A 23,448-nucleotide genomic window follows, 5' to 3' on the forward strand; every position below is an offset into this window, starting at 1 on the left:
CCTGAAGCAAACACTGTAGGATCAAGAGAAAGTTGCTTCATTTTCACATGTTGAGCTCTGCGTATTATGCTGACGATTACCTTTCTAAAAATCTTGAAACTGAGATAACCTTAATGCAGAGCTAGCTGGAGGGCAGTTGTTGGCAAGAGCTTTCTGCTCCTTTCTTTAAAAGAGGAAGCTTGCCTCTGAAATGGGCCATAGATCGGTTGCAGTCCAATCATGCCCAGGAATTATGTGTTCAGCAAAAAAAAACTGGAGTCAGACTACAGGGGGAAAACCAACCTTGAAACTTACTGCCTTATTGAACTCAGGCCTCCTAACGAACATGCTTCGCTGCAGTTTATAGAAGAAAATGGAACAAACTGGCTATTATAATTAAAATGCATTAATATTTCTTAATATTCTCCTAATGCTTAGCATTTTACTACCATCCATGCAACCAGTTCATCCAAATTCACAATCTGGATTCGGACATGTGTTTTTAACAGCACACTAGCTGCATGAAAAAAAATAGCTAAGCATCCACAATGCAGCCTGTGTGTAAAGGACCGGTGAGTCTTTCACAACAAAGAAAGTTCAGAGTTAGTATTGGCTGAAAATGATAGGCTGATCCCCCGGGAATAAGGTGCACTTTCCAAAATGTAAATTAGGCCTTCCCTGAGACACACGGGTCTCTTTCTCCCCTGCTGCTCGGAAAGCTTTGCCATTCACCTTTAAACAGCAGAACAATAATCAATGGAGCATTATTAATGCTGAAATCATTCATGTGCTCTCCTGTGGTACCCTGCTGAGTGTAAAGCCACTGAAGTCCCGTAGCTCATATGGATTGCATTGTATACGTTACACACAAAAAACATCATGGCTGCAGATATTGACCTGAGATCTATATTTATCTACAAATGATATGATATGTGCAACCTTAAAGATACTTTTTAATAAACCAAATCTTACAGTTTGCACCAATTTGAGATTACCAACAAAGATGTAATCCTCATGAGGCCATTGATAGCTTCCAGTATCATGTTTTCTATTAATCCCTATTGTTTTGGGGGGTACTAGTATCAAGAATTTCAACTTTGAGACCAAAAGAAAAAAAAAAATCATATGTGTACATCATGTGTGCTTCAATCTTTAATAAGCCATGTTTCCTTGCCGTGTTACACACAGGCTTGTCCTCAGTCCTCTAAGATCCCGGTGTGAATTTTTCATAAACCATGTCTATGCATCTTGTTCATGAGCTGTCTCAATACACAGAGGCCTATAGCTTCCATGTCCAGTCTGGCTTACGTATTGGACATTAGAAGAGTGCAGGCAGAGCTGCAGCAGAAGGAAGAGGAAGGAACGAGCGATCTCCTTCATTACAGGAGCTAGATATAAATCAAACTAATTATGGCGCCACTACAGTATCGAACCCATGGAGGGGAAATGAAACGATCAGAGTCAGGTCGCAGCTCAACAGAGAGGGAGTTAATGAAAATATTAATTACCTGATGATATATTGGGGATCTGGAGCGCCCCACCCAACCCTGTCTCTCCTGCACTCTCAAACCCCCTACCACTGAGAGCATTTGTTTTAATTGAGTAATAATATGGCTGCTACATTTGGCTGAGTCACTTGATTTGAGGGTGTAATTGACCAATAAAGGCACATGATAGGCAATTATAAATCCAATGTACTGCTAATTACCTAGCAACTCTTAAGTGTCTAACTAACACAGTGAACATTACACTTCAGTGCAGATGGTTATTTTAAAAGTCATAAAGTGAAAGCCAAGTGAGTTCACAAAGTGAGTGTGATCCACATGGCACGCAGTAAATTAGTCACCTCCATAACTCTCTTCATGTCTGTCACACACATGCACCACCCACCCAACATTATAGTGTAATCTGCTATTAATATCAGATTTTGGTCTTGTGATCGATTTCCTCTGTGTTTTCATTCTGAATTATTCAGTGGTACACTTTATCTCCTCACCTTTCCCTCTCCCCAGACTGCTGAACCTCTCCCCCACCCCCCCCTCGCTATTTGTCACATTGGTCAATAAGTGGCTGATATTTGGATCCTGACTTTGTGGGCCAGGGTTCCTTCCAGATTCTTGATTGGGGGGGGGGGGGGGGGGGGGGGGGGGGGGGGCAGACGGATAATATTGCACAACAGTCAATCATGGTAATTAGAGGTGGTATCAACAGTAGTCTGGTCTGCTCAGGTTTGAGATAAAGGATGTGTCAAGGTACGTGCTAATCTTAGGATCAGTTCATCTGTTTTCTTGGATTAATTAATTTAGACATTTTTAAAATGTTCATTTGTACATGTCTAATTATATTAAATTACAATTTGACAAGGTGAACAATTTTCAATTATTACTTGTCAGTTGTCAGTTGTAAGCCCCATGATGGTGTAACTGGCTCCTATATGTCATAGACTGTATACAAAAGATGGAAAAGGTGCCAGTTGGTTTGTGGTATCCTAATTTAATGTCTCAAGTCTAATGTTTGTCAAATCACCATCTTGGTTGTTAGTGGCATGATCTGTGATCCGACTTTGAAACTGAGGGCCATGGGCATTTTTTTTTTTTATTTTAGTCTTAATAAGAGCATAATTTACAAAGTGATAGTTGAGTTGTATTAATGAGACTTAAAGCTTTCAGGTGAGACCCTAACCTTATTGCAAAAGTATTCACTGAAATGACCGTAGAGTAAATTGACGTAAAGTTATTTTCTCGTAGGCTTCTACAGAAAAGTCGCCCCCTGCTGGCATTTAGAAAGAATTTAAGCTTAATTACAAAACATAAATATAAAAATATCAGTGACATAATTTCACATTCCATACCACATGTGGAAAAAAAATAAATTTCTTTCTAAATTTTAGTGCATTTTATGTACTTCAATTGGCAAAGCAATGTATTTAAACATTTTAACAAAGCTTCTTGTAAGCCTTTTTCATAGTTTTTATATGTGTGGAGCTGTCGCATCCTTTTATTAATGACTGTTCTCATGTATGCACATGTGCCTACCACATACACATGTGTAAAGAACCTGAACTAAGTGAGAAAGTTTTATTGGTTTGTCAGGTATTTGTAAAACATTCAATCATCAAAAGACAAACAAGCTGTAAATGAGCTACAGTTATCCAGTGTTCCTAATTTTCCATTCCACAGTAGACAGATGTTTAATAACCACCTAAAAGATCGATGCTATGACACAGGCAGGCATGAATAAATAAGCCATGCAGATTTCTGTGTTTTGCTATTTTGCGTGAATGAAAGTATACAGCCCCATAAAAATCTGATGGGTAAAACAAAACAAACTTAAACAGTCAAAAACTGAATTTATTTTCTGCTTTTATGGAGAACTGTAGGACAAACTAATAATCCACATTGTTAATTCACTAGATAATTACACCCCATTAATTAACAAACTGGCGTATAATTACTAAAATGCCAGCAAAACTATGCAGTGAAACTCTTGCACAGATGCATCAATGTGATCGGTGCTTATAACTCAAGCATAATTAGTCATCTCAATTTATCTAGCTCAGTGAGATAATGCAGTCAGTCTGCTTGCAGGAAGTGAGTGAATGAATTTTACATAGTTCGCAGCTTTCCTCCATTCAGAGTGACAGGCTAATCAGTACTTTGTCAAAGTCGACTCCAGCTCCACCTGTCAAAGCTGTCAGTCTTTTGAGGAGCCAATGAGGTCTCAGGAGTAACAAACTGGAGAGCTGATTTCACACTGTGTGACCTGCAAGGTGCGACGTTGGGACACTGAAGACATAACAATCAATATTAGAACATGTGGTATTGATGAAAGGTATCAGAAATGGCTGGAACTTACATGTGATCCTCGAGGCATCCAGTGACTGTCTCTTGGGCCTGATGATGATTACAACACAATGTATTGTGTGATGAGGATGAAAGGTAGTAGCGATGAGTCTATTGACTGTAGGAGAAACTTTGTGCTAAAAAGTTATCAGTTCCTGGCGAAATGCTTCATTGAGAAAAAACACCTTTACTTGCAAGCTTTTGATTCGTTTAAACTCTGCTAAAGAAGATCTGTCTTGATTTCTCATTTGAGCGACATGACCACTAGTCAGTGCAGCCTTTTTCATTTTTATTCACTGCCGGCTGGTCGATCGGCGACATTCGGGTTGAGGTGCTGATCTAACAACTGTGTCATGAGTTGGATATTCCAGTAAGGGGATCCAGAGGATGATATTCCAGTCTGGGTAACAAGAGGCTAATAGGATCAGAGAAAGGCGATCAATGGCCAGTAAGCTGAGATCTCTTTTTGTCTTTTCAGTCTTTCTCTGAGACGCTACCTCTTGCTGTCAAATGCTGACTGTTTTTGCATGGTTCTATTAAATGTCTTCTACAGCGCATGACACAGATGTATTAAACAGAAAAATACAGATACCTATTAGTGGCCTGACCAAGCATCTGTGCACATTAAAACATTTTACCTATCTATCTATCTATCTATCTATCTATCTATCTATCTATCTATCTATCTATCTATCTATCTATCTATCTATCTATCTATCTATCTATCTATCTATCTATGTGTACCTTTGTGTTGTCAAAACAGTTGGAAGTAAGAAAATCATGCTTTTTCTTCCTGTTATGGGAGAAGTGAGAATCAATCAAATTGCCGTCAGTTATCCAATTAGATGTCAGTTAGATGCTAAATAAGCCGTGGAACTTTGAAGTGGCAGAGCTAAGTGGAGTTTTCACCTTTAGAGGCAGAGGAAACAGGGGAAAGACAAGCGTGAGAAAGGACTGTCTGAAAATGTGCTACTAGTACTACTGCAATTGTCCTATTTACATTGTCACTGGCTTTCAAGAGGATGTCTATTCAACCAATAAAGACTCTTTCTCTCTCTCCCTGTGTGTGTATATGTGTGTGTGTGTGTGTGTGTGTCAACATTTGCTCCCCCTCCATGCTTCCCAGTTCGAGTTCAGCAAATGAGTTGAACCAGCCTTCCTGGGCAGTCTTTCCTCTCTACTCCAACCTCTAACAACTCATGAAATATTTAACGTGCCTCACAATAACCTCTCTCACACACACGCACACACACAATCACTTTTTTCTCTCTGCTCTGGCTGATGGTCAGGATAAAAACGCTTAAGCCCTGCTATATTTTAAGAGTGCCACTGATATTCCCCCACGCACACTTTGGCGTACATACACACTTTGTGAACTATTATTTCGTGGAACATTTCAGAGTGCAAATCCATTGTATTCAGCCTGGCTGAGTAGCGAGGTAGCTGGATACAAATTTGACACCCGGCCGATCGGCAGCTGCCGGCTGTTTAATCAACAGTGATGAATATTTGATGGCGTGGCGGCGGGCAAACGGTGGCCGACACTCCTCATTATCGAAGTCTATGTGTACAGAGGAAGATATTCAATATCTACCAATGGGGAACTGGCCACTCACAAGAACATGAAATACCCTCACAGCTCATGCTCAAAGAAGTAGATCTGTAAAAATTTTAATCTATGTAGGACAAAGTTAACTCAGTTAACAAAACAAAGCAACAAAAAAAAGTCTACTTCCGTTAAAATTGTGGAACACCAATTTTAACGGAAGTAGACAGTTAAAATTGAAAATTCAGAATATCATTATTGTTTTAAATTGGAAACTGGAAACGTAAAGGGTAAATGCATGAACCCTAAAATAGCTCTAGCGTTTAAAAGTTTTAGCTGAACCCTGAGAAGACGAGTTAGTTCCTCGAAAGACAGCCTGTTTTAACAACTTGTGGCTTTAACCGGCTGCGCAGCAATTTTGTCTTCAAATAGTCTCACATTTATGAAGATGCACATCATATGATCTCCCGAAGGCGTTTGAAGTGAGCCAATTGACTACTTTAAAGACATCAGTGTCCAATTTATTTTTCAAGCTCAGCATATTCCTAAAAAGAAAAACATGCTATTTTTCTCCAGAAAGCGTGTTGTTATTGTCGTGTTCAGCACCAAGGTCAGCGACAAATCAGTAGGATCATTTCTGCGTATTTTATTAGTACGATAAGAAGTGTTGCACTTCTCAAACCTATTTAGGATACAAGTTCAGAGTAAACTGAAGACAATGTTTCTATAAAAGAAGTAAATACAAATAAACGAATTCAAAAACCTTTTAAGATTTTTTTGCTGTCGAAATGTCTTGTGACGACGTAAAAAATGCGATACGCTGTTTGTCTCTTTGTTGGATTGATGTTGTGTCAGTCAAAAAAAGCAACATATGTTTGCATTGCGGGAATATTTAACTGTGTTTCGCTTTAACGATGAACCTGTTTTTTGGTGACTAAAGACAAGAGGGGCACGAGAACCTTATCAAAAGTTACTGGCCATAAACAAATAGGCTAAAGGAACGGGTAAACATTTTTAATGGCAAAATTATATTTTATTTTATCGTTTTTACCGTATGGCAGGTTATGACAACTTGTAAAACGTTTTCGTGACTCGAGCAGTCTATTATGAAATATTTAAAACACGCCACGTCGATTTTCGCGTCAACAGAGCACTTTTTTTTCGAGAGTCATTCAATGCTATAAGAGGAGAACACAACCCTGACCTGAGCGCGAACCCTAACCCTTTCGCTTGTTATTCATGACTGTCGAAAAGCTTAAAATATTGGCCACTTAGAGGCATCTCAAGTAATAGGACGTCAACCGTGCTCGTGCAGGCTCTCCTTTCGTTTCCGGTCGCGCGCCCCTCTCTTTACCGCGCACTTTCTATCTGCTGCACGTGCGGATAATGACGAGAAGGGAAATAGGTTCAATACTAGGGTTCAAAGAGCACTCCGCCCGGGGCCATGGCGGCTCGGGAGGCAGGGATTGGGAAATAAATGGCATTTAGGTGAGGCAGATTTTGCATAAAGTGACATTTAGGTGGTAATACTTTCTGAACGAGGTGAAGAATCCCGCAACGAACCATGCAGACACTGACAAGTGTTTTGATGTTTTAGTGATGCACTTTGTCAGAATAGCTGTCAAACGCTTGGGCCAAGAAGCTACAAGGCTAAACCATATAGTCAGCTAGATTTGTGTTGGATATGCCTCTGGGTTTCACAGTCATCACTGCAGGTAATTTGTAACATTTGGAGTTGTACCAAAGCTCACAAATATGACAGAAGGATCATTTTTACTGTAAGGAATACAGGCTACCGTCGCTAATCTCTAAATTATAATAGGCGCCTATAGGTACTCAGTTTAACTTGAACTTTTCTTGGTTATGTGCCAAAAGGTTTGGGTTGACATTTGTCTAAGTGATTTCATGTATTTATTTTAAAGTCACGTGTACATTTTGTTTTTGTTTTTTGTTGGGTTTTTTTTTTTGTTTTGTTTGTTGGTTCCGGTCAACGATAACATCAGGGCGTTTCATCTGTTACACCGTCTAACTGGTGGAAATGTGCCCATTAAGATCAGTGAGCGGGAGAAGCAGTAAATGTTCGAGCCATGATGATGAAAGGAGTGGCAGTGTGGACTCTTTTAAGCCGTTTAAAAGCCTGAGATTCCTGTTTGCTTGCTCAGAGAGTTTAATTAAGGGTTTTTAAAATTTTAGGTTACAAAAAAAACCAAAAAAAAAAAAAAAACAAGCAGACTGATTTGAAAAACCCAACACATGGTAAACTTGGACAGTGTATGAATACAATGAAAATCCCTACTGAGAGTTTTTATTTCGCAACTTTGAGTCCAACAATACAAAAACTTTTCTAATGACGCTCTGTACTACCAAGACGACAATTTGGCACTCCACACAGGCCAGCTGTTCTGATTATAATGCCCCCTATAATTGAAGCCATCATACTTTTATAGCTTCCAAATTCAAATTGTTGGCAGTGTCCAAGCTGCTTTGTAACTGCGAACTTCATTTAGCTTGTGTGTGTGTGTGTGTGTGTGTGCTTCCATTATTTTTATAGTTTGTTAAATCAAAACAAACGTTCAGTGTGTTAAATGTTTTATTTCAGAGCTATAAGCACGTGATTCATAAAAAACTATGATACTATGAAACTATGAAAACAAATATATGTTAAAAATAAATAAAAATTAGTCAGTGTCTGGACTTCTTAGCTGGTTCACCTTTCGTTTCTCCTCAACACTGAAAAAAAAAACCTTTTCCGTTTTCCAACTCTAGTTTCTGGCAGCAAATGCCACAATAAGTGTGTGTGTGTGTGTGTGTGTGTGGGGGGGGGGGGGGGGGGGGGGCTTTGACTGGGCGCCTTACAAATATGAATCTAAATTGCGCTTTATGCTATGCAGACTACTTGCATATCCGTGAAGCATACATAGGCTGCCCATTTTTATCTGTCAGTAGCTACATGGCAAGAGGTCAGCCCCTCAAGATCAAATATTTTTCTTACTAAATGACGGATTTATTAGACAAATAAGTTGTGCGTCTGACTCTGAACCCTCTGTGATTGAAATATACCCTTGTGTCAACAGCATCGCCTCTCAAACCAGGTCCCGGGCGATGGAGGGCTGCCACAGCGGATTACTGAGCAAATATAAGTGGGAAATGAGTGCAGATCTGGGGGATCTACGCATCCACATCCCCGGTTTGACATTTCCGTCCAAAAGGGCCTCCTTCTTGCTTATTGTTAGATTAGCGGGGTCCCTCCTTGGGAGCTCTTATCTTAGATATGTTTTACTGATGTTGTTTTAAGAAACTCTATAAATTGGGTGTAACAATGTCAAAGCAAGAACAAAGCATAAGCCAATTGGGGAAGAAAAAAGAAGAAGGAAAAAAAAGCTTAACCAACGCAGTATGTTAGAGCTTTCCATTTCCTTTAACTTTCAGCTCGAAGTGTTGTAATTCTAATGATCTAATCCATCTTAACCTGGGCGTCTAACAGCTACGATTAGGGTAGGCCCACTCCCCTCCGCTCAGAGCTATACTAAAAAGTCGTGCTCTCATAAATCTAAGCGCCTGCGTTACCATAACGTGTGGTGAAATCATTATTTGCCAACGTGGTGTCAGAGACTCTCTCATTTCGTCTGTCAGGAATCCAATTTCCTCTTATTTACATCCACGGTATAGATTAATTACTCCCCTGACTAGTAGCCTGAAGGAATTAAGTTATGAGATCCTTTGGTAGGCTCCGTGATTAATCCATCGCTGCCTATGCAAGAATACAAAAGAGGAAAGAAAGGCGGTGATTAACACTGTTACATAATAATAATAATAATAATAATAATAATAATAATAATAATAATAATAATAATAATAATAATAATCTAGTTTTTCATTGTAACAAGGCTCAAACGGGACACCTGAAGTGAAATGGGACGGGATGGGGTAACTCAAACGATCTAGACACGATTATAGGAGGACGGCCCTTTTAGGCCCAGGCACTAAGGATACCTATGATCGGGCGCCGGCACGGTTGACTATTGATAGAACTTTAAGGGTTATGATATCGGTGAGGTTGCTGATGAAATATCCCCCTGATTAATAGAGGACTCTGTCGTAACGGGCTGACATATGGTAGGCGAGGCAGCTGGGGATGGTACCTCAGGCATCCCCTACGGCCATTAACATATTAGAGGCTATTGTGCAGGCAGACAGTCCGACTTCATCCAGAGCCCCTGTGCAGAGAGACAGCACCCCAGAGCTGTTTGATATAGGCTTTCAATAATGTATTACTCTTCAATCCGCCAACGGAGCTGTTCGTGGTGCTGAAATGATTGCCATGTGGCGTGTGTGGTGCTGCGCGTGGAGTGTGTTCAGTGCCAGCGGTGTTGCGTTACTCTCAGTAGATGGTATGAAGTGGTGAAACTTTTAAGCCATTGTATATATATATATATATATATATATATATATATATATACATATATACATACATATAATAGCTGTACTATTTCGTAACAATGCAACAAAAAGGACTCTGTGATAGCGGCAACCTCTGACAGGAAATTTGCAATATCACTAAATGAGCAAATAGCTTTTTTTTTTGGTTTTTGTTTTTTTGGTTTTTTACATTTCATTCATTCTTTTCTTTTTTCCTAGAAAGTCTGTGTCGCGAAAGAACAGCGTTTGGAAAAATATTCTCACAACGAAAACAAATTTCTTATTATTTTTTCACAATTTTCCTCAATTTTTAAATTAGATTTACAAAATTATGTTTTACAGAATTGAACGAATGAAGTAGTGGAATAAGGCTAGCAGTGGGGAACGCCACGAAGCAGACCTGTTACAATTTAAATGGAAAAGCAATTGCAGAAGAATCTTTTATTATTATTATTCAAAATGACACGTCTATGCTAATCTTTAAAAATGAAAAAAAGTTACAAATGACCAACAAAATGTCTTAAAAATTCAACAAAAAAGTATTTTACTTACGTTAAGGATTCGCTGTCTTCTGTCCGTGTAGCCAAAAGCTAAAGAAAAGCAATAAAGAGCAGCTTTCTCTGCTATTTAACAGCGACTTCCTTCATCCGCCTGCTTCCCCTGAAACCCCCGAAAGCTGTCTGAAAATATTGCATTTTATATCAGCAAATCGCGATTAATATTGCATTACATGCTCTTAAAAATTCCTCTTTATGAATGCAGCCGAACGTGAAGCCCCACAAAAAAATGATATAGCTTATCTGCAAGTTAGGAGTGAACAGAAATATTTGGAGGGGGTAGAGGTCACACAGTGATCATTTTAAAAAAGCAAATCAACTTTTCTTTTTCTTTTTTCCCTCTCTCTCATTCTCTCTCTCTCTCACCCTCTTTCTCTCTCTATCGTCTCTCTCTCTCTCTCTCTCTCTCTCTCTCTCTCTCTCTCTGGTGTCAGTGCTCAGTTATTCTACATTGAAACTTCATTAAATGTTGATTGTTGGGCCTGTGTCAATATAGGAAGAAAACTTTTTCATTTAACAGCCTATTACTTATTAATTCATCCTATTTTATGTTCAGATGTTTAAATAAAAGGTAAGGACAACTAAAATACAGCCGCGCAATTTACTTACTATACCAAATAAATATTATGAGTATAATATAGAAAAAACAAACAAACATTTTAAGTAAAACTTATATTAGTTTATGTAATAATAATAATAATAATAATAATAATAATAATAATAATAATAATAATAGAGAAACTAACGGCACAAAAATGTAAAATTATACGCATCTAACTTTCAAAAGTTAAACTTCAAACTTTAATATTATCCTCTAAAATTAGGCAAATGTATATACAACCATTATAATGAGTTTTATATCGCTGATTAGAATAAAGCTACGCCATTTAAAACCATACCAAACGCTTTATCACGTGGCCATAGTAATGCGTTAAACTATTGCACCAGCAGTAACCTTGATAATCGTGTGCCGTGCAGGCCGAATCACAACCAGGAAAAGCACAGTTTTCTTTCTTTGATTTATTAGAAGATTGCTGGAACACACCTCCCTGTTGGATTTGGCTTACAGGATGAATAGTACCAATGAAAGTAAGAGGACAACAGAGGAGAGTGGAGAAGTTGTGAAAGAGGGAAGGAGACAGTGGGACATTTTCTCCATGATGCACATGTCGCCGCAGTTTTTGTAAACATACTTTTGTGCACAAAGTAAAATATTACTTACACAACGTTTCCGTAACAGTTAACACGACAAACAACGTGGTGATCTCAATGTGAAAACAGGCAATAAACAGTGACTTACACCATCCACAAAATAAGGTCTAGCAGTAGACAACTCTGCTGTAGGCTATGCAGTGATTCTTCTTCCAATGCATAGAGTGTTTGCACTGCAAACTGAAACACATGAAAGAACGAAAAACCCCTTTTATTGATTGCGATCTCTCCTTGATGATACAGACAGAGCTATCATGCTCTGATCTGTCTGAAACTTTTCCCAGTAATGCCAATGGTGCAGATAGACCCCCTCCCCCTTATTAATTTTGTTTCCAGAACACAGGAGCTCACCTCTGGTAAGTGATAAAGTGATGTCTGTATATACAAACGCATTTCGACATAGCCGATCTAGAAACCTAAAGGGTCCTTTGTGCAAATTCAAAATAAATATATCTGCAGATGTGACAGCCCACACAGGCTAAATTACTTCCCGTGAATTAGGATTTCATGCAGGCCTGAAAAATAATTCTTTTTCCGATAGCCATAAAAAGTTTGCAACTAAATTTCAGTTCGTAGCAGCCTCCAAATAAGAATAAATGAACGGATGAATAAATGAACAGTCATGACTTAGTCTATATCAACGACAGAAAAGATCAAACCCAAACCACATTTAACAATCAGTGAGGTAATTCGTAAATGGCTATACTTCAAAATAACAGGCCTATTCGGAGAAAATAACTCGCTATAGTATCGAGCAAATTACCTCTTTCCACAAGTTTTTTTTTCTTTTGTTTTCTTTTATTGAAAAAGGCAATGTCGACGTCGCTAAACTTTTCCCTGGTAACATCTGAGCCAAGTTTGTGTAATCTGTTATTTGCATACTTCACATTCACCGATAACGTGAAAATAAACAGGATATATGAAGCCTCATAAAATGGGTATCTAAAGTCCATTGTGCACCAGCGTGTAAAATCGCTGGAGACAAAAGACTGAAAATGGTGTCTCGGTGTCCCTTGGTCCCCAAATTCAGTCACACAACTTTTTTGTTTTTTTAATTTTTTTTAACTTCTCTTCCTCGCCCATCAGTGAGCCGCGGAAAATTTCAACCGCTTCTGCTTCTGTCTTTGGTTACAAAACCACACTCGTACCACATTTTTTTTCAGGTCCAACTTTTCAGCTATAGCTGCTATTTTCTCAGACGACGGTCGAGGCTGTACAGCGAAGTAAGCTTCCAAAGACCTCTTTTCTGGGGCTGCTATCGAGGTCCTCTTGCGTTTCTTTTCTCCTCCGTTGAAAATGTCAGGTTTGCTCATTTTTTCCCTTTGGGCCCCCTCGGCCTCTTCTAGCCAGGCCTGGAGGATGGGTTTGAGCGCAATCATGTTGTTGTGGGAGAGAGTTAAAGACTCGAATCGACAAATTGTACTTTGGCTCAGTGATCCAACGCCGGGGATTTTAAGATTAGCCAAAGCGCTGCCCACGTCCGCCTGTGTCACCCCCAGCTTGATCCTCCGCTGTTTGAAGCGCTCCGCGAAAGCCTCCAGCTCCCTTGGGTCTGTGTCCGAGTCATTAATGGAGGGAAGTCCGTTGTTTGTGAGCCCAGGGCCGCCTTGACCTCCCCCGTGATGGCCCGGTAAGAGCCCGTGGTGGGTGAGAGGTGAGTTCATGCTCATAGCTTGGTGGGAGAGGTGACCCAAACCGTGCATGTGAGAGTGCGGGTGAGCAGAGGTGGAGATGAGCCCGCCACCGCCACCTCCGCCGCCACCGCCACCTCCGCCGCCCGCCACGTCGTGCGCACTGGACATTAAGCTGAGAGACGGCGAGCTGATGTGGTCCATGATGTCCGGTGGTTCCAGGTTCTGGTGGTGGTGGTGGTGATGGTGATGATGGTGGTGGGCTAGTGGCACGGTGGATGTCGACGAGCATGGCACCGTGCTCATAGTGTGGTAGGTGGCGTCGGGCTTGAACGGGTGCGTCTTGCCCTGGGACACGGCGATGTCCACGGCCGCCAAAGCCTCAGCCCGAGCCAGTAGCGTCTCATCCAGGCTTGCAAATATGTTACTCTGTAACTGCAAGAGGGGGGATAAAAAAAGAAAGACAGAAAGAAAGAGAGGGGGAGAATGAAGGTTTTCAAAATGAGTAAGAAATGGGAAAGGACGTGAAGAAGAAAGGAAGGCGACAGAAAAAAAGAAAAAAGCATAAATGAATCTGTCAGTCGGGACTTTTGGCGACACATAACAGAGTCGGAGTATTCCTTCAGAAGCGGCAAGTCATAAAAATTAATACAAAAACAGTAAAGCCCGGCGTTGCGTGAGCATGCTTTCAAAAAGATCACAGACTCTTCCAGTGATTGCTGTGGAATACATGAAAAAAACATTAAGTGCGCGTCTTGGCTGAATGTGCCTTGGAGCAGCCCTTGTTATTAGGCACAGACAGCGCTCAGTGCTGCAAGCAGCTTAGGCAAGTAACAAAAAAAGAAAAGGAAAAAAAAAAAGGACAAAGCGAAAGTTTTCGGGGATGGTTTACCTGTGGAGTTTGCAGACAGGCTCTCCTTATAGCTTCCGAGCTGGAATGCAGGGTGGTATACTTGTGTTCGGGTAAAGAGGGATGCATGGCGAAGTGCGGCTGTTTGCTGTTCATGGACATCATCTTGGCGAGCTTCTCCAATTAAAGTGCACGGAAAGAAGGGGGATAACGGCTACAAGAGCTAGAAAACAATCACAGACACAGAGTGATCCTTTGCCTATCCAGTAATGACGCAGTGTAGTTCGCTGTATAGTGCGCCGAGTGCAGCCTTGAGCCCGGAGATCACAGAGATGCCTGCAGTCTCTCAGACGCACTTATCTGTCTACTGTTTCCCACTGCTGGGGATGAGAGAGGCTCTTACACCTGAGCGCCTCAGATCTCGTCAAGCCCGTGCTCGGCTGCTCTCGCGAGACATAAACTGCCAGAACAGTGAACAGGCTGACAGATAAAAACTGCTCACAGGGCAGGCAATAACATCTGGAGACTGGATGCCTGCGTTTTTTAAGGGCTCACTCCTCTACTCCCAGCCACAGAACCTCGCCGTTCCCAGTGCCTGTAGGCCTTATCTTTTAACTGGAGGCCGAATAACACTTGACTTGATGCCGCAGAATTGAGCATCTGTCTATTTTAGGCTGGACGTCTGATTTCAGAAAGTTGTTTCCAATCGAGTATTAGAGAAAATATACACACAAAAACACGAGGTCTATATTTAATATGAAATTAATAAATAAGCAATTTTAAGCTTGTAGGCATCGGTATAGACATATTAAACAATTTTAATAATGTATTTTTTATTGTAAAAGTTGTATGGTTTTCCAGTAGTTCTTGGCCCACAGTCCCGTTTCTCATATTAACCCTTGGAAATACTGACACCGCCCCCTTCATCATTAGAGCCCATCATCGCCAGATGAGCACTAAACAAATTGATTTAATACACCAGTGTAACCTTGTACACAGTCTTTACCTAAATTAATTAATCCCAATGAATTAACACTTCATTTATTCAAACCACAACGGCTCCCCAATTAAAATTTCATGCAGCGATTAGAGGTATGTGAAATATACACGATATCGTTAAATTTGCATAATAAATAAGGCGCTTTCTGCGCCAATGGATTTAGTGTGCGTGGGGTCTCTAATGTGCGTCGTTACAGGCAGCATGTTTTGCAGTGTTGGTTCCACTTTCAGTGGCGACAAATTTATTACTGGTTTAATGTGTTGCAAAATTACCAGCAAAAATAGAAAAAATATGGACAGTGTGAGAAAAAACAAACAAATGTAACTGGTACACAACATATTAATCCCCAATGCCAGTGATGAGTTATTGGACCAGGCAATGCAAACCATAAATACAGAAAGGCAAAATTAATTTTCATAATTTTTTGACTATTTAATGCATTCCCGTTTCATTTCCTAATATACATTACAACTACTAATTCAGCAATTTTTAATGGCAGTCATATTCATCTGTCTTCAGTATTACAAGCCATTAGAAAGTCCTAAGACCACATTAGCAGAATACAGAAAACAAGGCTGAAGGTATACTTGGAAAATGTCTCAGCCCCAACTACAGTAGAACAAAACAGCATGGGTTAGGACTACAATGCACACTGATCCCCAGGCTGCACATCACTAATGAGGCCTACAAGCACACTGCACAAAAACTATGACATTCCTATCTCATTTTAGCTTAATTCTTGTAATATTACAACAGACAAATATCAATAAGTTACACCCTAGCATCACACAATCACCATAACACTGTACCAAGAGTAGTGCACCAGGAACACACGTTTGTTTTGACATTTTTCACATGAGCTTTGAATGTTTGGTGGGACTGCTTATGGTAAAGGGACTGTGGGACTTTCTCTTTATTGGCTGACTGCTGTTCAGCGTGTGTCTGTCTCTTGTTGTGCTCACAGGCTGACCAGCAGTGTAGCCAGAGGAGGAAGAGGAGGGGTTTACAAGATCATGATCTTGGCTTGCTGGAAAGCCAGAGGGACCGGCCTTATTCTCATCCGAAGGATCAAACAGCAAATCAAAAGATAGCTCTTCGGTGTGAGAGGCCCCTCCACAGACGCCACTCTTCCTACCAGAGACTAATGCAGCACAACCTTCTTCTGCTGAACCTTTTGGAGTTTCTTTGTCGTTCAAGATGCTCTCCTTATTGTCACAAGGTTGGTGGTTGTTATGCTTGTTGTGTGTCACTGGTTTACCAGCATGGCTTGACAAGGCATCAGGGAATGTTTGAGGCTCTGGAACTAGGGTGTTGTCCATATCTGTGGAAAGACAGGAATCAACAGAGAGCCCTGGACTACAGGAACTCTCACCCTCCAGCATCATGGAGTCCAACTCTGAGATTTTGTTCAGGTAGGCCACATCCATACAGGCCTCACTGGACATGTGGAAACTATCTGACTCATCAACCACAAAATTAGTGGATCCCTTGATAGAGCTCCCTTTACTTGAACCTGTACATGACTGGTCAGAGTTGGATTTGTCCCAGGCTGCCCAGAAGACAGACTTTGAGGGCTCCAAGTCATTTGGGGGCAAGCCTTTGGGGAATTTCTCAACACTGTTGAATTGGTTCTCCAGTGTGGTACTGCTCTTATCAGGACTGGGAACCTCTTCAAAATCAAGCCTCCTTAGATAAGACCCAGGTTTAAATGCAACTTTCTTCTCACGGATGCCTGGGCTTCTCAGAGTCAGGGAGCGGAAAGCAGATGATGGAGTACTGGGCAAAAAGTCAGAGGAGGTGCCTTCCGAGGCCTCGTTTTTCTGCTTTTCTGTCAGATTTTTACTGAAATCTTTGTGATCTGCGGATGGCATCAACATCAAACTGTGATTTCTAGAAAATGTCCCACATTCTGCCTCTGGATTGCTGCAGATCAACTTCCTCTCATTGTCACTCAAGCTTCTCATCATCATGTTGACTTTCTGCTGCTTTGTGAGAGTTTCCTTCACAGCCTTGCAACTCCCACACGCTTCCTGCACTTCAAGAGATTTCTTCTCAGACACCCTGATCCGACTCTCCAGCTCATCAATGTACTGGTCACTGCGCTCAAGAGCCCTTTTCAAGTGGTCCACATCACGCTGATACTGCTGAATTTTAGCTTCCAGTGCTGCGACTGTGTATCGGCCAAACCTGGCGACAGATCATTTAGTATTTAATTTAGAACAGAAAATTCAACACACCATTTTTTTTGTTAATCTTTGAAATGTAGTCTATTTTTTTTAAAAAATCAAATGTAGAAAGTCAAAAAAAACTGAGATATAAATAAAAACAACCTTACATTTTTCTTTTGGGGAGAAAAAGATTGTAAATGGCGATTTCACAGAAAAAAAGGGCATCTATGTCACATAGGAGTGACTAATGTCAGCCTGGCTCTGGCTACAACATGAGTCAAAAACTCAGTATTCAACATGCAAATCCTCATTATTAAAACAGAAGTAATCATTTTAAAATCTATAATAACAACCCAGTAAGCCAAGAACACATCATTACTAGAAGATGCTCAGCAGCAAGAGTGGCTGCAAGAGTGGACCTTATCGACTAATGGTAGCGGTTGAGTATTACAATGAGAAAAAACCAAGGTTCCTCAATTACAAAATTGACATAGAATAATATTTTTATCTTAACTGTGACTTAAGAAACCCACAAAGGTAGTTATTTACAAAACCTTGCATTGATTTGGAAGTCATGGTATCTTTAATCAAACTCCGGGCTTGGCAGATGTGAGCTTCTTGGTGGTTATGGAAAGTATTACAGTTTAGGATGCATATGTGCTCAAGCACTTCTGTCTGACTGCGCCACCAACTCACACCCAAGCTGCATGCTGGGCTCTGTTTCTCAACCTACTATTTAGTCAATGGAGCAATGTGTGTTGCCCGTCTTCAGTCTGCTCTGATCTGGTCTTGCCTTCCAAAACATTTCCTCGTCTCATTTGTACCATAGCTACTCCTAACGTGCTGGTGTTACACAAACAGAGGTGCCATCACAGTTCCAGTTGATCTGAGCTGGATTCCAAATTGAGTTATTTTAACCTGCTTATGAAAGTGTGATTTTTTGTGTGTGTGTGATTTTAAGACTATGCTCAAGTATAAACCTAAGGAGATTCTTAGATAATGAGGGCAAAGGTTATACATGATACTTACTTCTGAGGAGATCTGCTAGCCACCTCTGCTTTCAGTCTCATGTTTTCTTGCACAAGGTCGACATTTTGAGACCGCAATGTCTTATTTGCCTGAAGGTGGTAAAGTAAACATTATCAAAATATTTCTATTATTCCAAAAAAATAAAAAATAAAAATAAAAAATAAAAAAAAAGCAGCAAGTTACATTATATGGACAAAAGTACTGGACCACACCTGTTAATCTCCATCTAATCTAATTCAAGTATTTTCAGTCCCATTGCCAGAGGTATATTTTAAAAAATACATACAAAATAAAGCACCTGGCCATGCAGTCTGCCTTTACAAACATTTCTGTTGAGAGCAAAAAAATTAAAATAAATAGTAAAAAATTGAATTTGAGCGTGATACCATAATAGGATGCCACCACTGCAGGAAATCAGTTTGTGAAATTTCTTATTTCCTTCATATACAATCGGCACAAAATTTGTTTGACGTGGATTTCAATGGCTGAGCAGCTCCCACATGTGTAATATGTAGGTGGTACAGAATTTTTGTCCATATATTGTGTGGTAAAACAAGTAATCGAGCGCAATAAACTTTGAAATGACATCCATTTAGCTTTTCTTGGAATACAAGAATCAAGCAGGTAAAAAAATAATAATAATACTGCCAGAACGCTTTTCCTTATATAAAGTAATAAATCTGAATGCAATTAACATGTCTACTTTCAACTGTTTCATTAAAACAGTCTTTAGACAACTAAAATACAGAACAGTGAACTAACTGCATCTATCAGAAAACAGTGAATCCCTGCTTTAAGGGTCAATTTACTGAAACCTGTAATCTAATCCTAAATGTTACAGGCTTCATACCTCTTTAAGCTTATCCATGTCTTTCTTTACTTTATCACAGACATCTGTGGCTGCTCGCAGCTTGTTTGTCCACTCCTCCAGGACAAATGGAGCGACCCTTTGTTCATCCAGTTGCACTATATTAATGCTGCAGGGATCCAAAGCAGTCTTCAGTTGCTCCTCCAAGCTTTGATTTTTGGTTTTCAGCTCCTCGTTTTCTCTCATGAGCCCTTCAATTTCCTCCTGTTAGAGAGGAAAAAAAATATGAAAACATCATTTGGAAATAATCATATCGAGTGAGATACTAACACAGCTGTGATTATACTTTTATTAACTCTTTTTTCTAAACGGCTGTAAATAATAAACATAGGAAAGCATACTAAACATAACAGAGCACGTCAAACCAATACCTCATACTCGCGTAAAATTAATTCCCCTCTGGTTTTTCTGAGACATTTTCTCACAGAAGGACTATCACTGTGATCACCCTCATTTGTTCCTCCTGTAACACAAGCACACAAGTACAGTAAATGATTAACACAATAGACCACAAAACACATTTAAGTAATGTTCCAAGTAACATCAGCTGGCTTTTATGTGGCTTCGTTGTTACCTTAGCACAACATTAGAGTAATAAAGAGGCAAGCGTAAAACTGAAGAACATTCAAGGCTTGAGGTGCTGCCATTTAAAATGCAGGCAAATTTATAGTGCACAGGGAAATTGTGACTGATTTTCACAAGAGAAGACCATCATTTGTAACATTCCTTTTAAAAATTTGCTCACGTGTTCTCTTTTTAGCACAAAGATTGTTTTTTAAGATGTATTTACCAAATAAACAAACAAAAAAAACAAGACCAAACGGGGTTAAAGTTAAGGAAATCTCTAAAATGATTTATCTCTTTATTTTAATCTTTTCACACGTTCCTGTCTCACGTCTTTATGGTATAGCTTCAACAAGGTGCTGGAAACATCCCTCTGAGATTTTGGTCCATGTTGAAATGATAGCATCACACAGTTGCTGCAGGTTTGTTGACTGAACATCCATAATGTTAATCTCCCATTCCACCACTTCCGAAAGGTGGATTAAGATCTGGTGACTGTGAAGGCCATTTAAGTACAGTGAACTCATTGTAATGTTTGAGAAATCAGTCTGAGCTTTATGATATGGTGTGTTATCCTACTGAAAGCAGCCACCAGAAGATGAGTACTCTGTGAGTACTGAAAGTGGTGCACTTATCAGCAAAAACACTCAGGTAAGGCTGTGATGCTTAAACAATTCTCAGCTGATACTAGGAGAGTCAAAGTGTGTCAAGAAAATATCCTATGTGCATTTACACCAATGGCAGCCAGAAAACAGTTTATTCAAGGCAGGATGGATCCATTCATGTTGTTTTCACCTAATTCTGACCGACCCTACCATCTAAATATCAAAGCAGAAGACTCGAGACTCAGCCAACAATTTCCCAGTCTTCTGCTGTCCCGCTGTGGTGAGCCCATATCAATTGTTGCCTCAGTTACTTGTTCACAGCTGATAGGAGCGGCACCTGGTGTTTCATCCGTTTCAACGTTGGACTTATTGTGCATTCAGAGATGCTCTTCTTCACACCTTAGTTGTAGCAAGTGGCTATTTGAATTACTGTTGCTTTCTTGTCAACTCTAAGCAGTCTGGTTTTTCATCTGATCTCTTGCATCATTATGGCACTTTTACCCAGGGAAAATGGGACTCACTGGATATTTTCTCTTTTTCAGACCATTCTCTATAAACCCTAGAGATGTTTGCGTGGGAAAATCCCAGCAACCATGTTACATTTAAAGTCACTTAAATTACATTTCTTCCCCATTCTGATGCTCTATTTGAACTTCACCAGGTTCGCTTGACCACATCTGTGAGTCTAAATGGATTGTGTTGCTCTCATGTAACTGACTGATTAGATATATGCATCAACAAGTGTATTTAATCAAGTGGCCAATGACTGATATTAAAATTCCAGCGGTACAGGTGAAACAACTGCAATAATAAAGTCTTTGTTTTTACAAGAAACAGCTCTGTGAATGACTGAAACAATCAAGTCTGAATCAAGTTTTTGGGGCTAAGCTTAGCTATATGTCTGCATGTCAGTGAGTACTGTCTGGTATTGTTACAAAGAAATCCAAACTGATCTGCTGCCAACAAAAATAGAGAGAAAACGCTGGAAAACAGCAGGGTTGTATGATTAAAACTAAATACATAAAATTCATATATTCAAATATGCATCACACAAGTTCAAAGGAAACCTAAAACATTTGTTTTTCAGTACAACTGTCTTAGATATATCACCTCGTGCTACCTTTGCCTGCATAAACTGTAGCCAGTTTGTTTTATGGATAAGGGAATACAGTTTTACAGACTGAAGGTAAGCCTGCAGTAAGAAAATCAACAGTTTTCCAATAAGCATTTGGAAAGGATGGATCCCCCAGCCCCTGTCAAACGCTTAAACACTGCAAACAATGTGAGAGTTCATAAAGGAGTCATTTTTATGCTGACTTGCTCTCACTAAATATGATCCAACTTGCTTTATTAACTGAAATCAACTTGGGGATATTACTAACAAAACAAACGTCACGGCTCATAGAAAGTTGCCTGCAAAACTTGAGGCCGTGCTTTGTTGGGAGCACAATGAAAAGAAGACTCAGCTGTGAGATGCTGCAGGCAGGCAGATCACCTCTTCTCTTCTGCTTCAAGCCTGCTTTTCTTTGTTTGCCCGCAACTACTCACCGATGATTTCCCTGCAGGGGTTCTCTGTTGTGATGAGGACTCTGCATGTGGGACACTGGTTAGCTTTCTTTAACCACATTTCCATGCAGGATGAACAGAACACGTGGTGGTTGGAACAAATAACCGGCTGCCTAACCTACACCGAGAAAAACACAAGCAAATTAACCCACTAGCACAACCAAACACAACAAACAACGGTCACCTCCGTTTAACTCATGTAGGAAACAGTTTGCCTAGTTTGTTTACCAAACGATAGGCGCTAACGAGGAGGTTAAAAAATCGAACGACGCTTACCTTTCCGAGGCATATCTGGCAGGAAATTGGCAGAGTGAGAGAGAGGGTAGATGCCTGGTAGTTCAGAGCCATTTTTCCTTAAAAATGTAGCTCACTTCCCTGAAGAGGTCCAAATCTCCCACCAAACCGCTGCGTCGCGCGCCGAGCCTCACAACTACAGAAACCCAGAGGGGTCAAAAGGCGGTACTTCGCGAAACAGGTACAGTTCCCCTTCACCCGTAATTTTATAATATTAAAATTATGTCTTCTTCACTGATACACACAAGTATCTTGTTTTAATGTATTCTAGTCACGGCTAAACCAGGGCACAGTAGCTTTATCACTTGCCAGTGTTTAAGCAAACTATTGTTATTTTAAACCGGAAATAGAAAAGCGTTAGAAGTAATGTGGACTCTACTTGATAAATGTACGTCCAATATTGGTGAAGGCGATAAAACCAGACATTACATCTGTCTTTGGTTCATTCAGTATTGTATATACATACTTTATACATTTTTTTAAAAAGTATTTTCCTTCTCCTGACTTTATTTTGCATATTTGTCATGCTTACAAGTTTTAGATTTCAGAGACGTTTTAATATCAGACAAACATAAACTAAGTTACTACAAAATGCAGTTTTAATTGATGAGTTATTAAGGGGAAAAACTATCCAAACCCACTTGTCACTATGTGAAAAATTAACTGCATGCCATCATAAATTAACTGTGATTAACCATTTTTTTTAACATGTTCATGTTCAGTTTCACTAGCCACTGCCGGGCCTGAATGCTGCCAGACCTGTTAAATACACCACTTAAATGGAACCTGTCTGATAAAGTTGACCAAAAAGGCTCACACAAAGGCTCATCTCACAGTATCCAAAAACGTCTTGATGATCCCCAAAACATATGGGATAATATTTGAACTGACAGGATAACAGTTGGAAGTTTGGAAGGTTTTATGCCATTAAATGTGGCATAAAACTAACACAGCATTTCATAAAGAGAACATCACATCAACACTCTGCCTAACATGGTGGTGGTAGTGTCATGGTCTGGGACTGCTTCCAGTTCCATTGATGGAACCATGAATTCGGCTCTCTAACAAAAAACCTACAAAGAGAATGTCCATCCATCAGTTCATGCCCTGAAGTTCAAGTTCACTTGGACAGTGATCTAAAACACAACGAGCGGGTTGACCTCTGAATAGCTTTAAAAGAAGGTTTGGAGTGAGCTAAAAAGAAGTCTGGACCCAAATCAGATTGAGATGCTTTGACAGGTCCTTGCTGCTTAAAAACCCTCCAGTGTGTTTGAATTAAAATAACTCTGCAAAGAAGAGTTGGCCAAAATTCCTCCAC

General features: G+C 40.0%; 2 protein-coding genes across 2 annotated transcripts; both read right to left on the reverse strand.

Moving 5' to 3' along the window:
- Nucleotides 1-11,348: 11,348 nt before the first annotated feature.
- On the reverse strand, nucleotides 11,349-14,389 carry pou4f1 (POU class 4 homeobox 1). Its single transcript, XM_006780363.3, has 2 exons — nucleotides 14,079-14,389; nucleotides 11,349-13,621 (listed from the first exon to the last, which is right to left on the reverse strand). The coding sequence occupies exons 1-2, from the start codon at nucleotides 14,199-14,201 to the stop codon at nucleotides 12,638-12,640; spliced, it is 1,107 nt and encodes a 368-aa protein (XP_006780426.1). The 5' UTR covers nucleotides 14,202-14,389; the 3' UTR covers nucleotides 11,349-12,637.
- Nucleotides 14,390-14,915: 526 nt separating this feature from the next.
- Nucleotides 14,916-22,264, reverse strand: obi1 (ORC ubiquitin ligase 1). The gene is made up of 6 exons (XM_006780364.3): nucleotides 22,113-22,264; nucleotides 21,819-21,954; nucleotides 19,473-19,564; nucleotides 19,084-19,305; nucleotides 18,234-18,322; nucleotides 14,916-17,223 (listed from the first exon to the last, which is right to left on the reverse strand). The coding sequence occupies exons 1-6, from the start codon at nucleotides 22,182-22,184 to the stop codon at nucleotides 15,888-15,890; spliced, it is 1,947 nt and encodes a 648-aa protein (XP_006780427.2). The 5' UTR covers nucleotides 22,185-22,264; the 3' UTR covers nucleotides 14,916-15,887.
- Nucleotides 22,265-23,448: the final 1,184 nt, after the last annotated feature.

Source organism: Neolamprologus brichardi, chromosome 1, assembly GCF_056152115.1.
Source record: "Neolamprologus brichardi isolate AB-2024 chromosome 1, ASM5615211v1, whole genome shotgun sequence".
NCBI classification, from domain to species: domain Eukaryota; kingdom Metazoa; phylum Chordata; class Actinopteri; order Cichliformes; family Cichlidae; genus Neolamprologus; species Neolamprologus brichardi.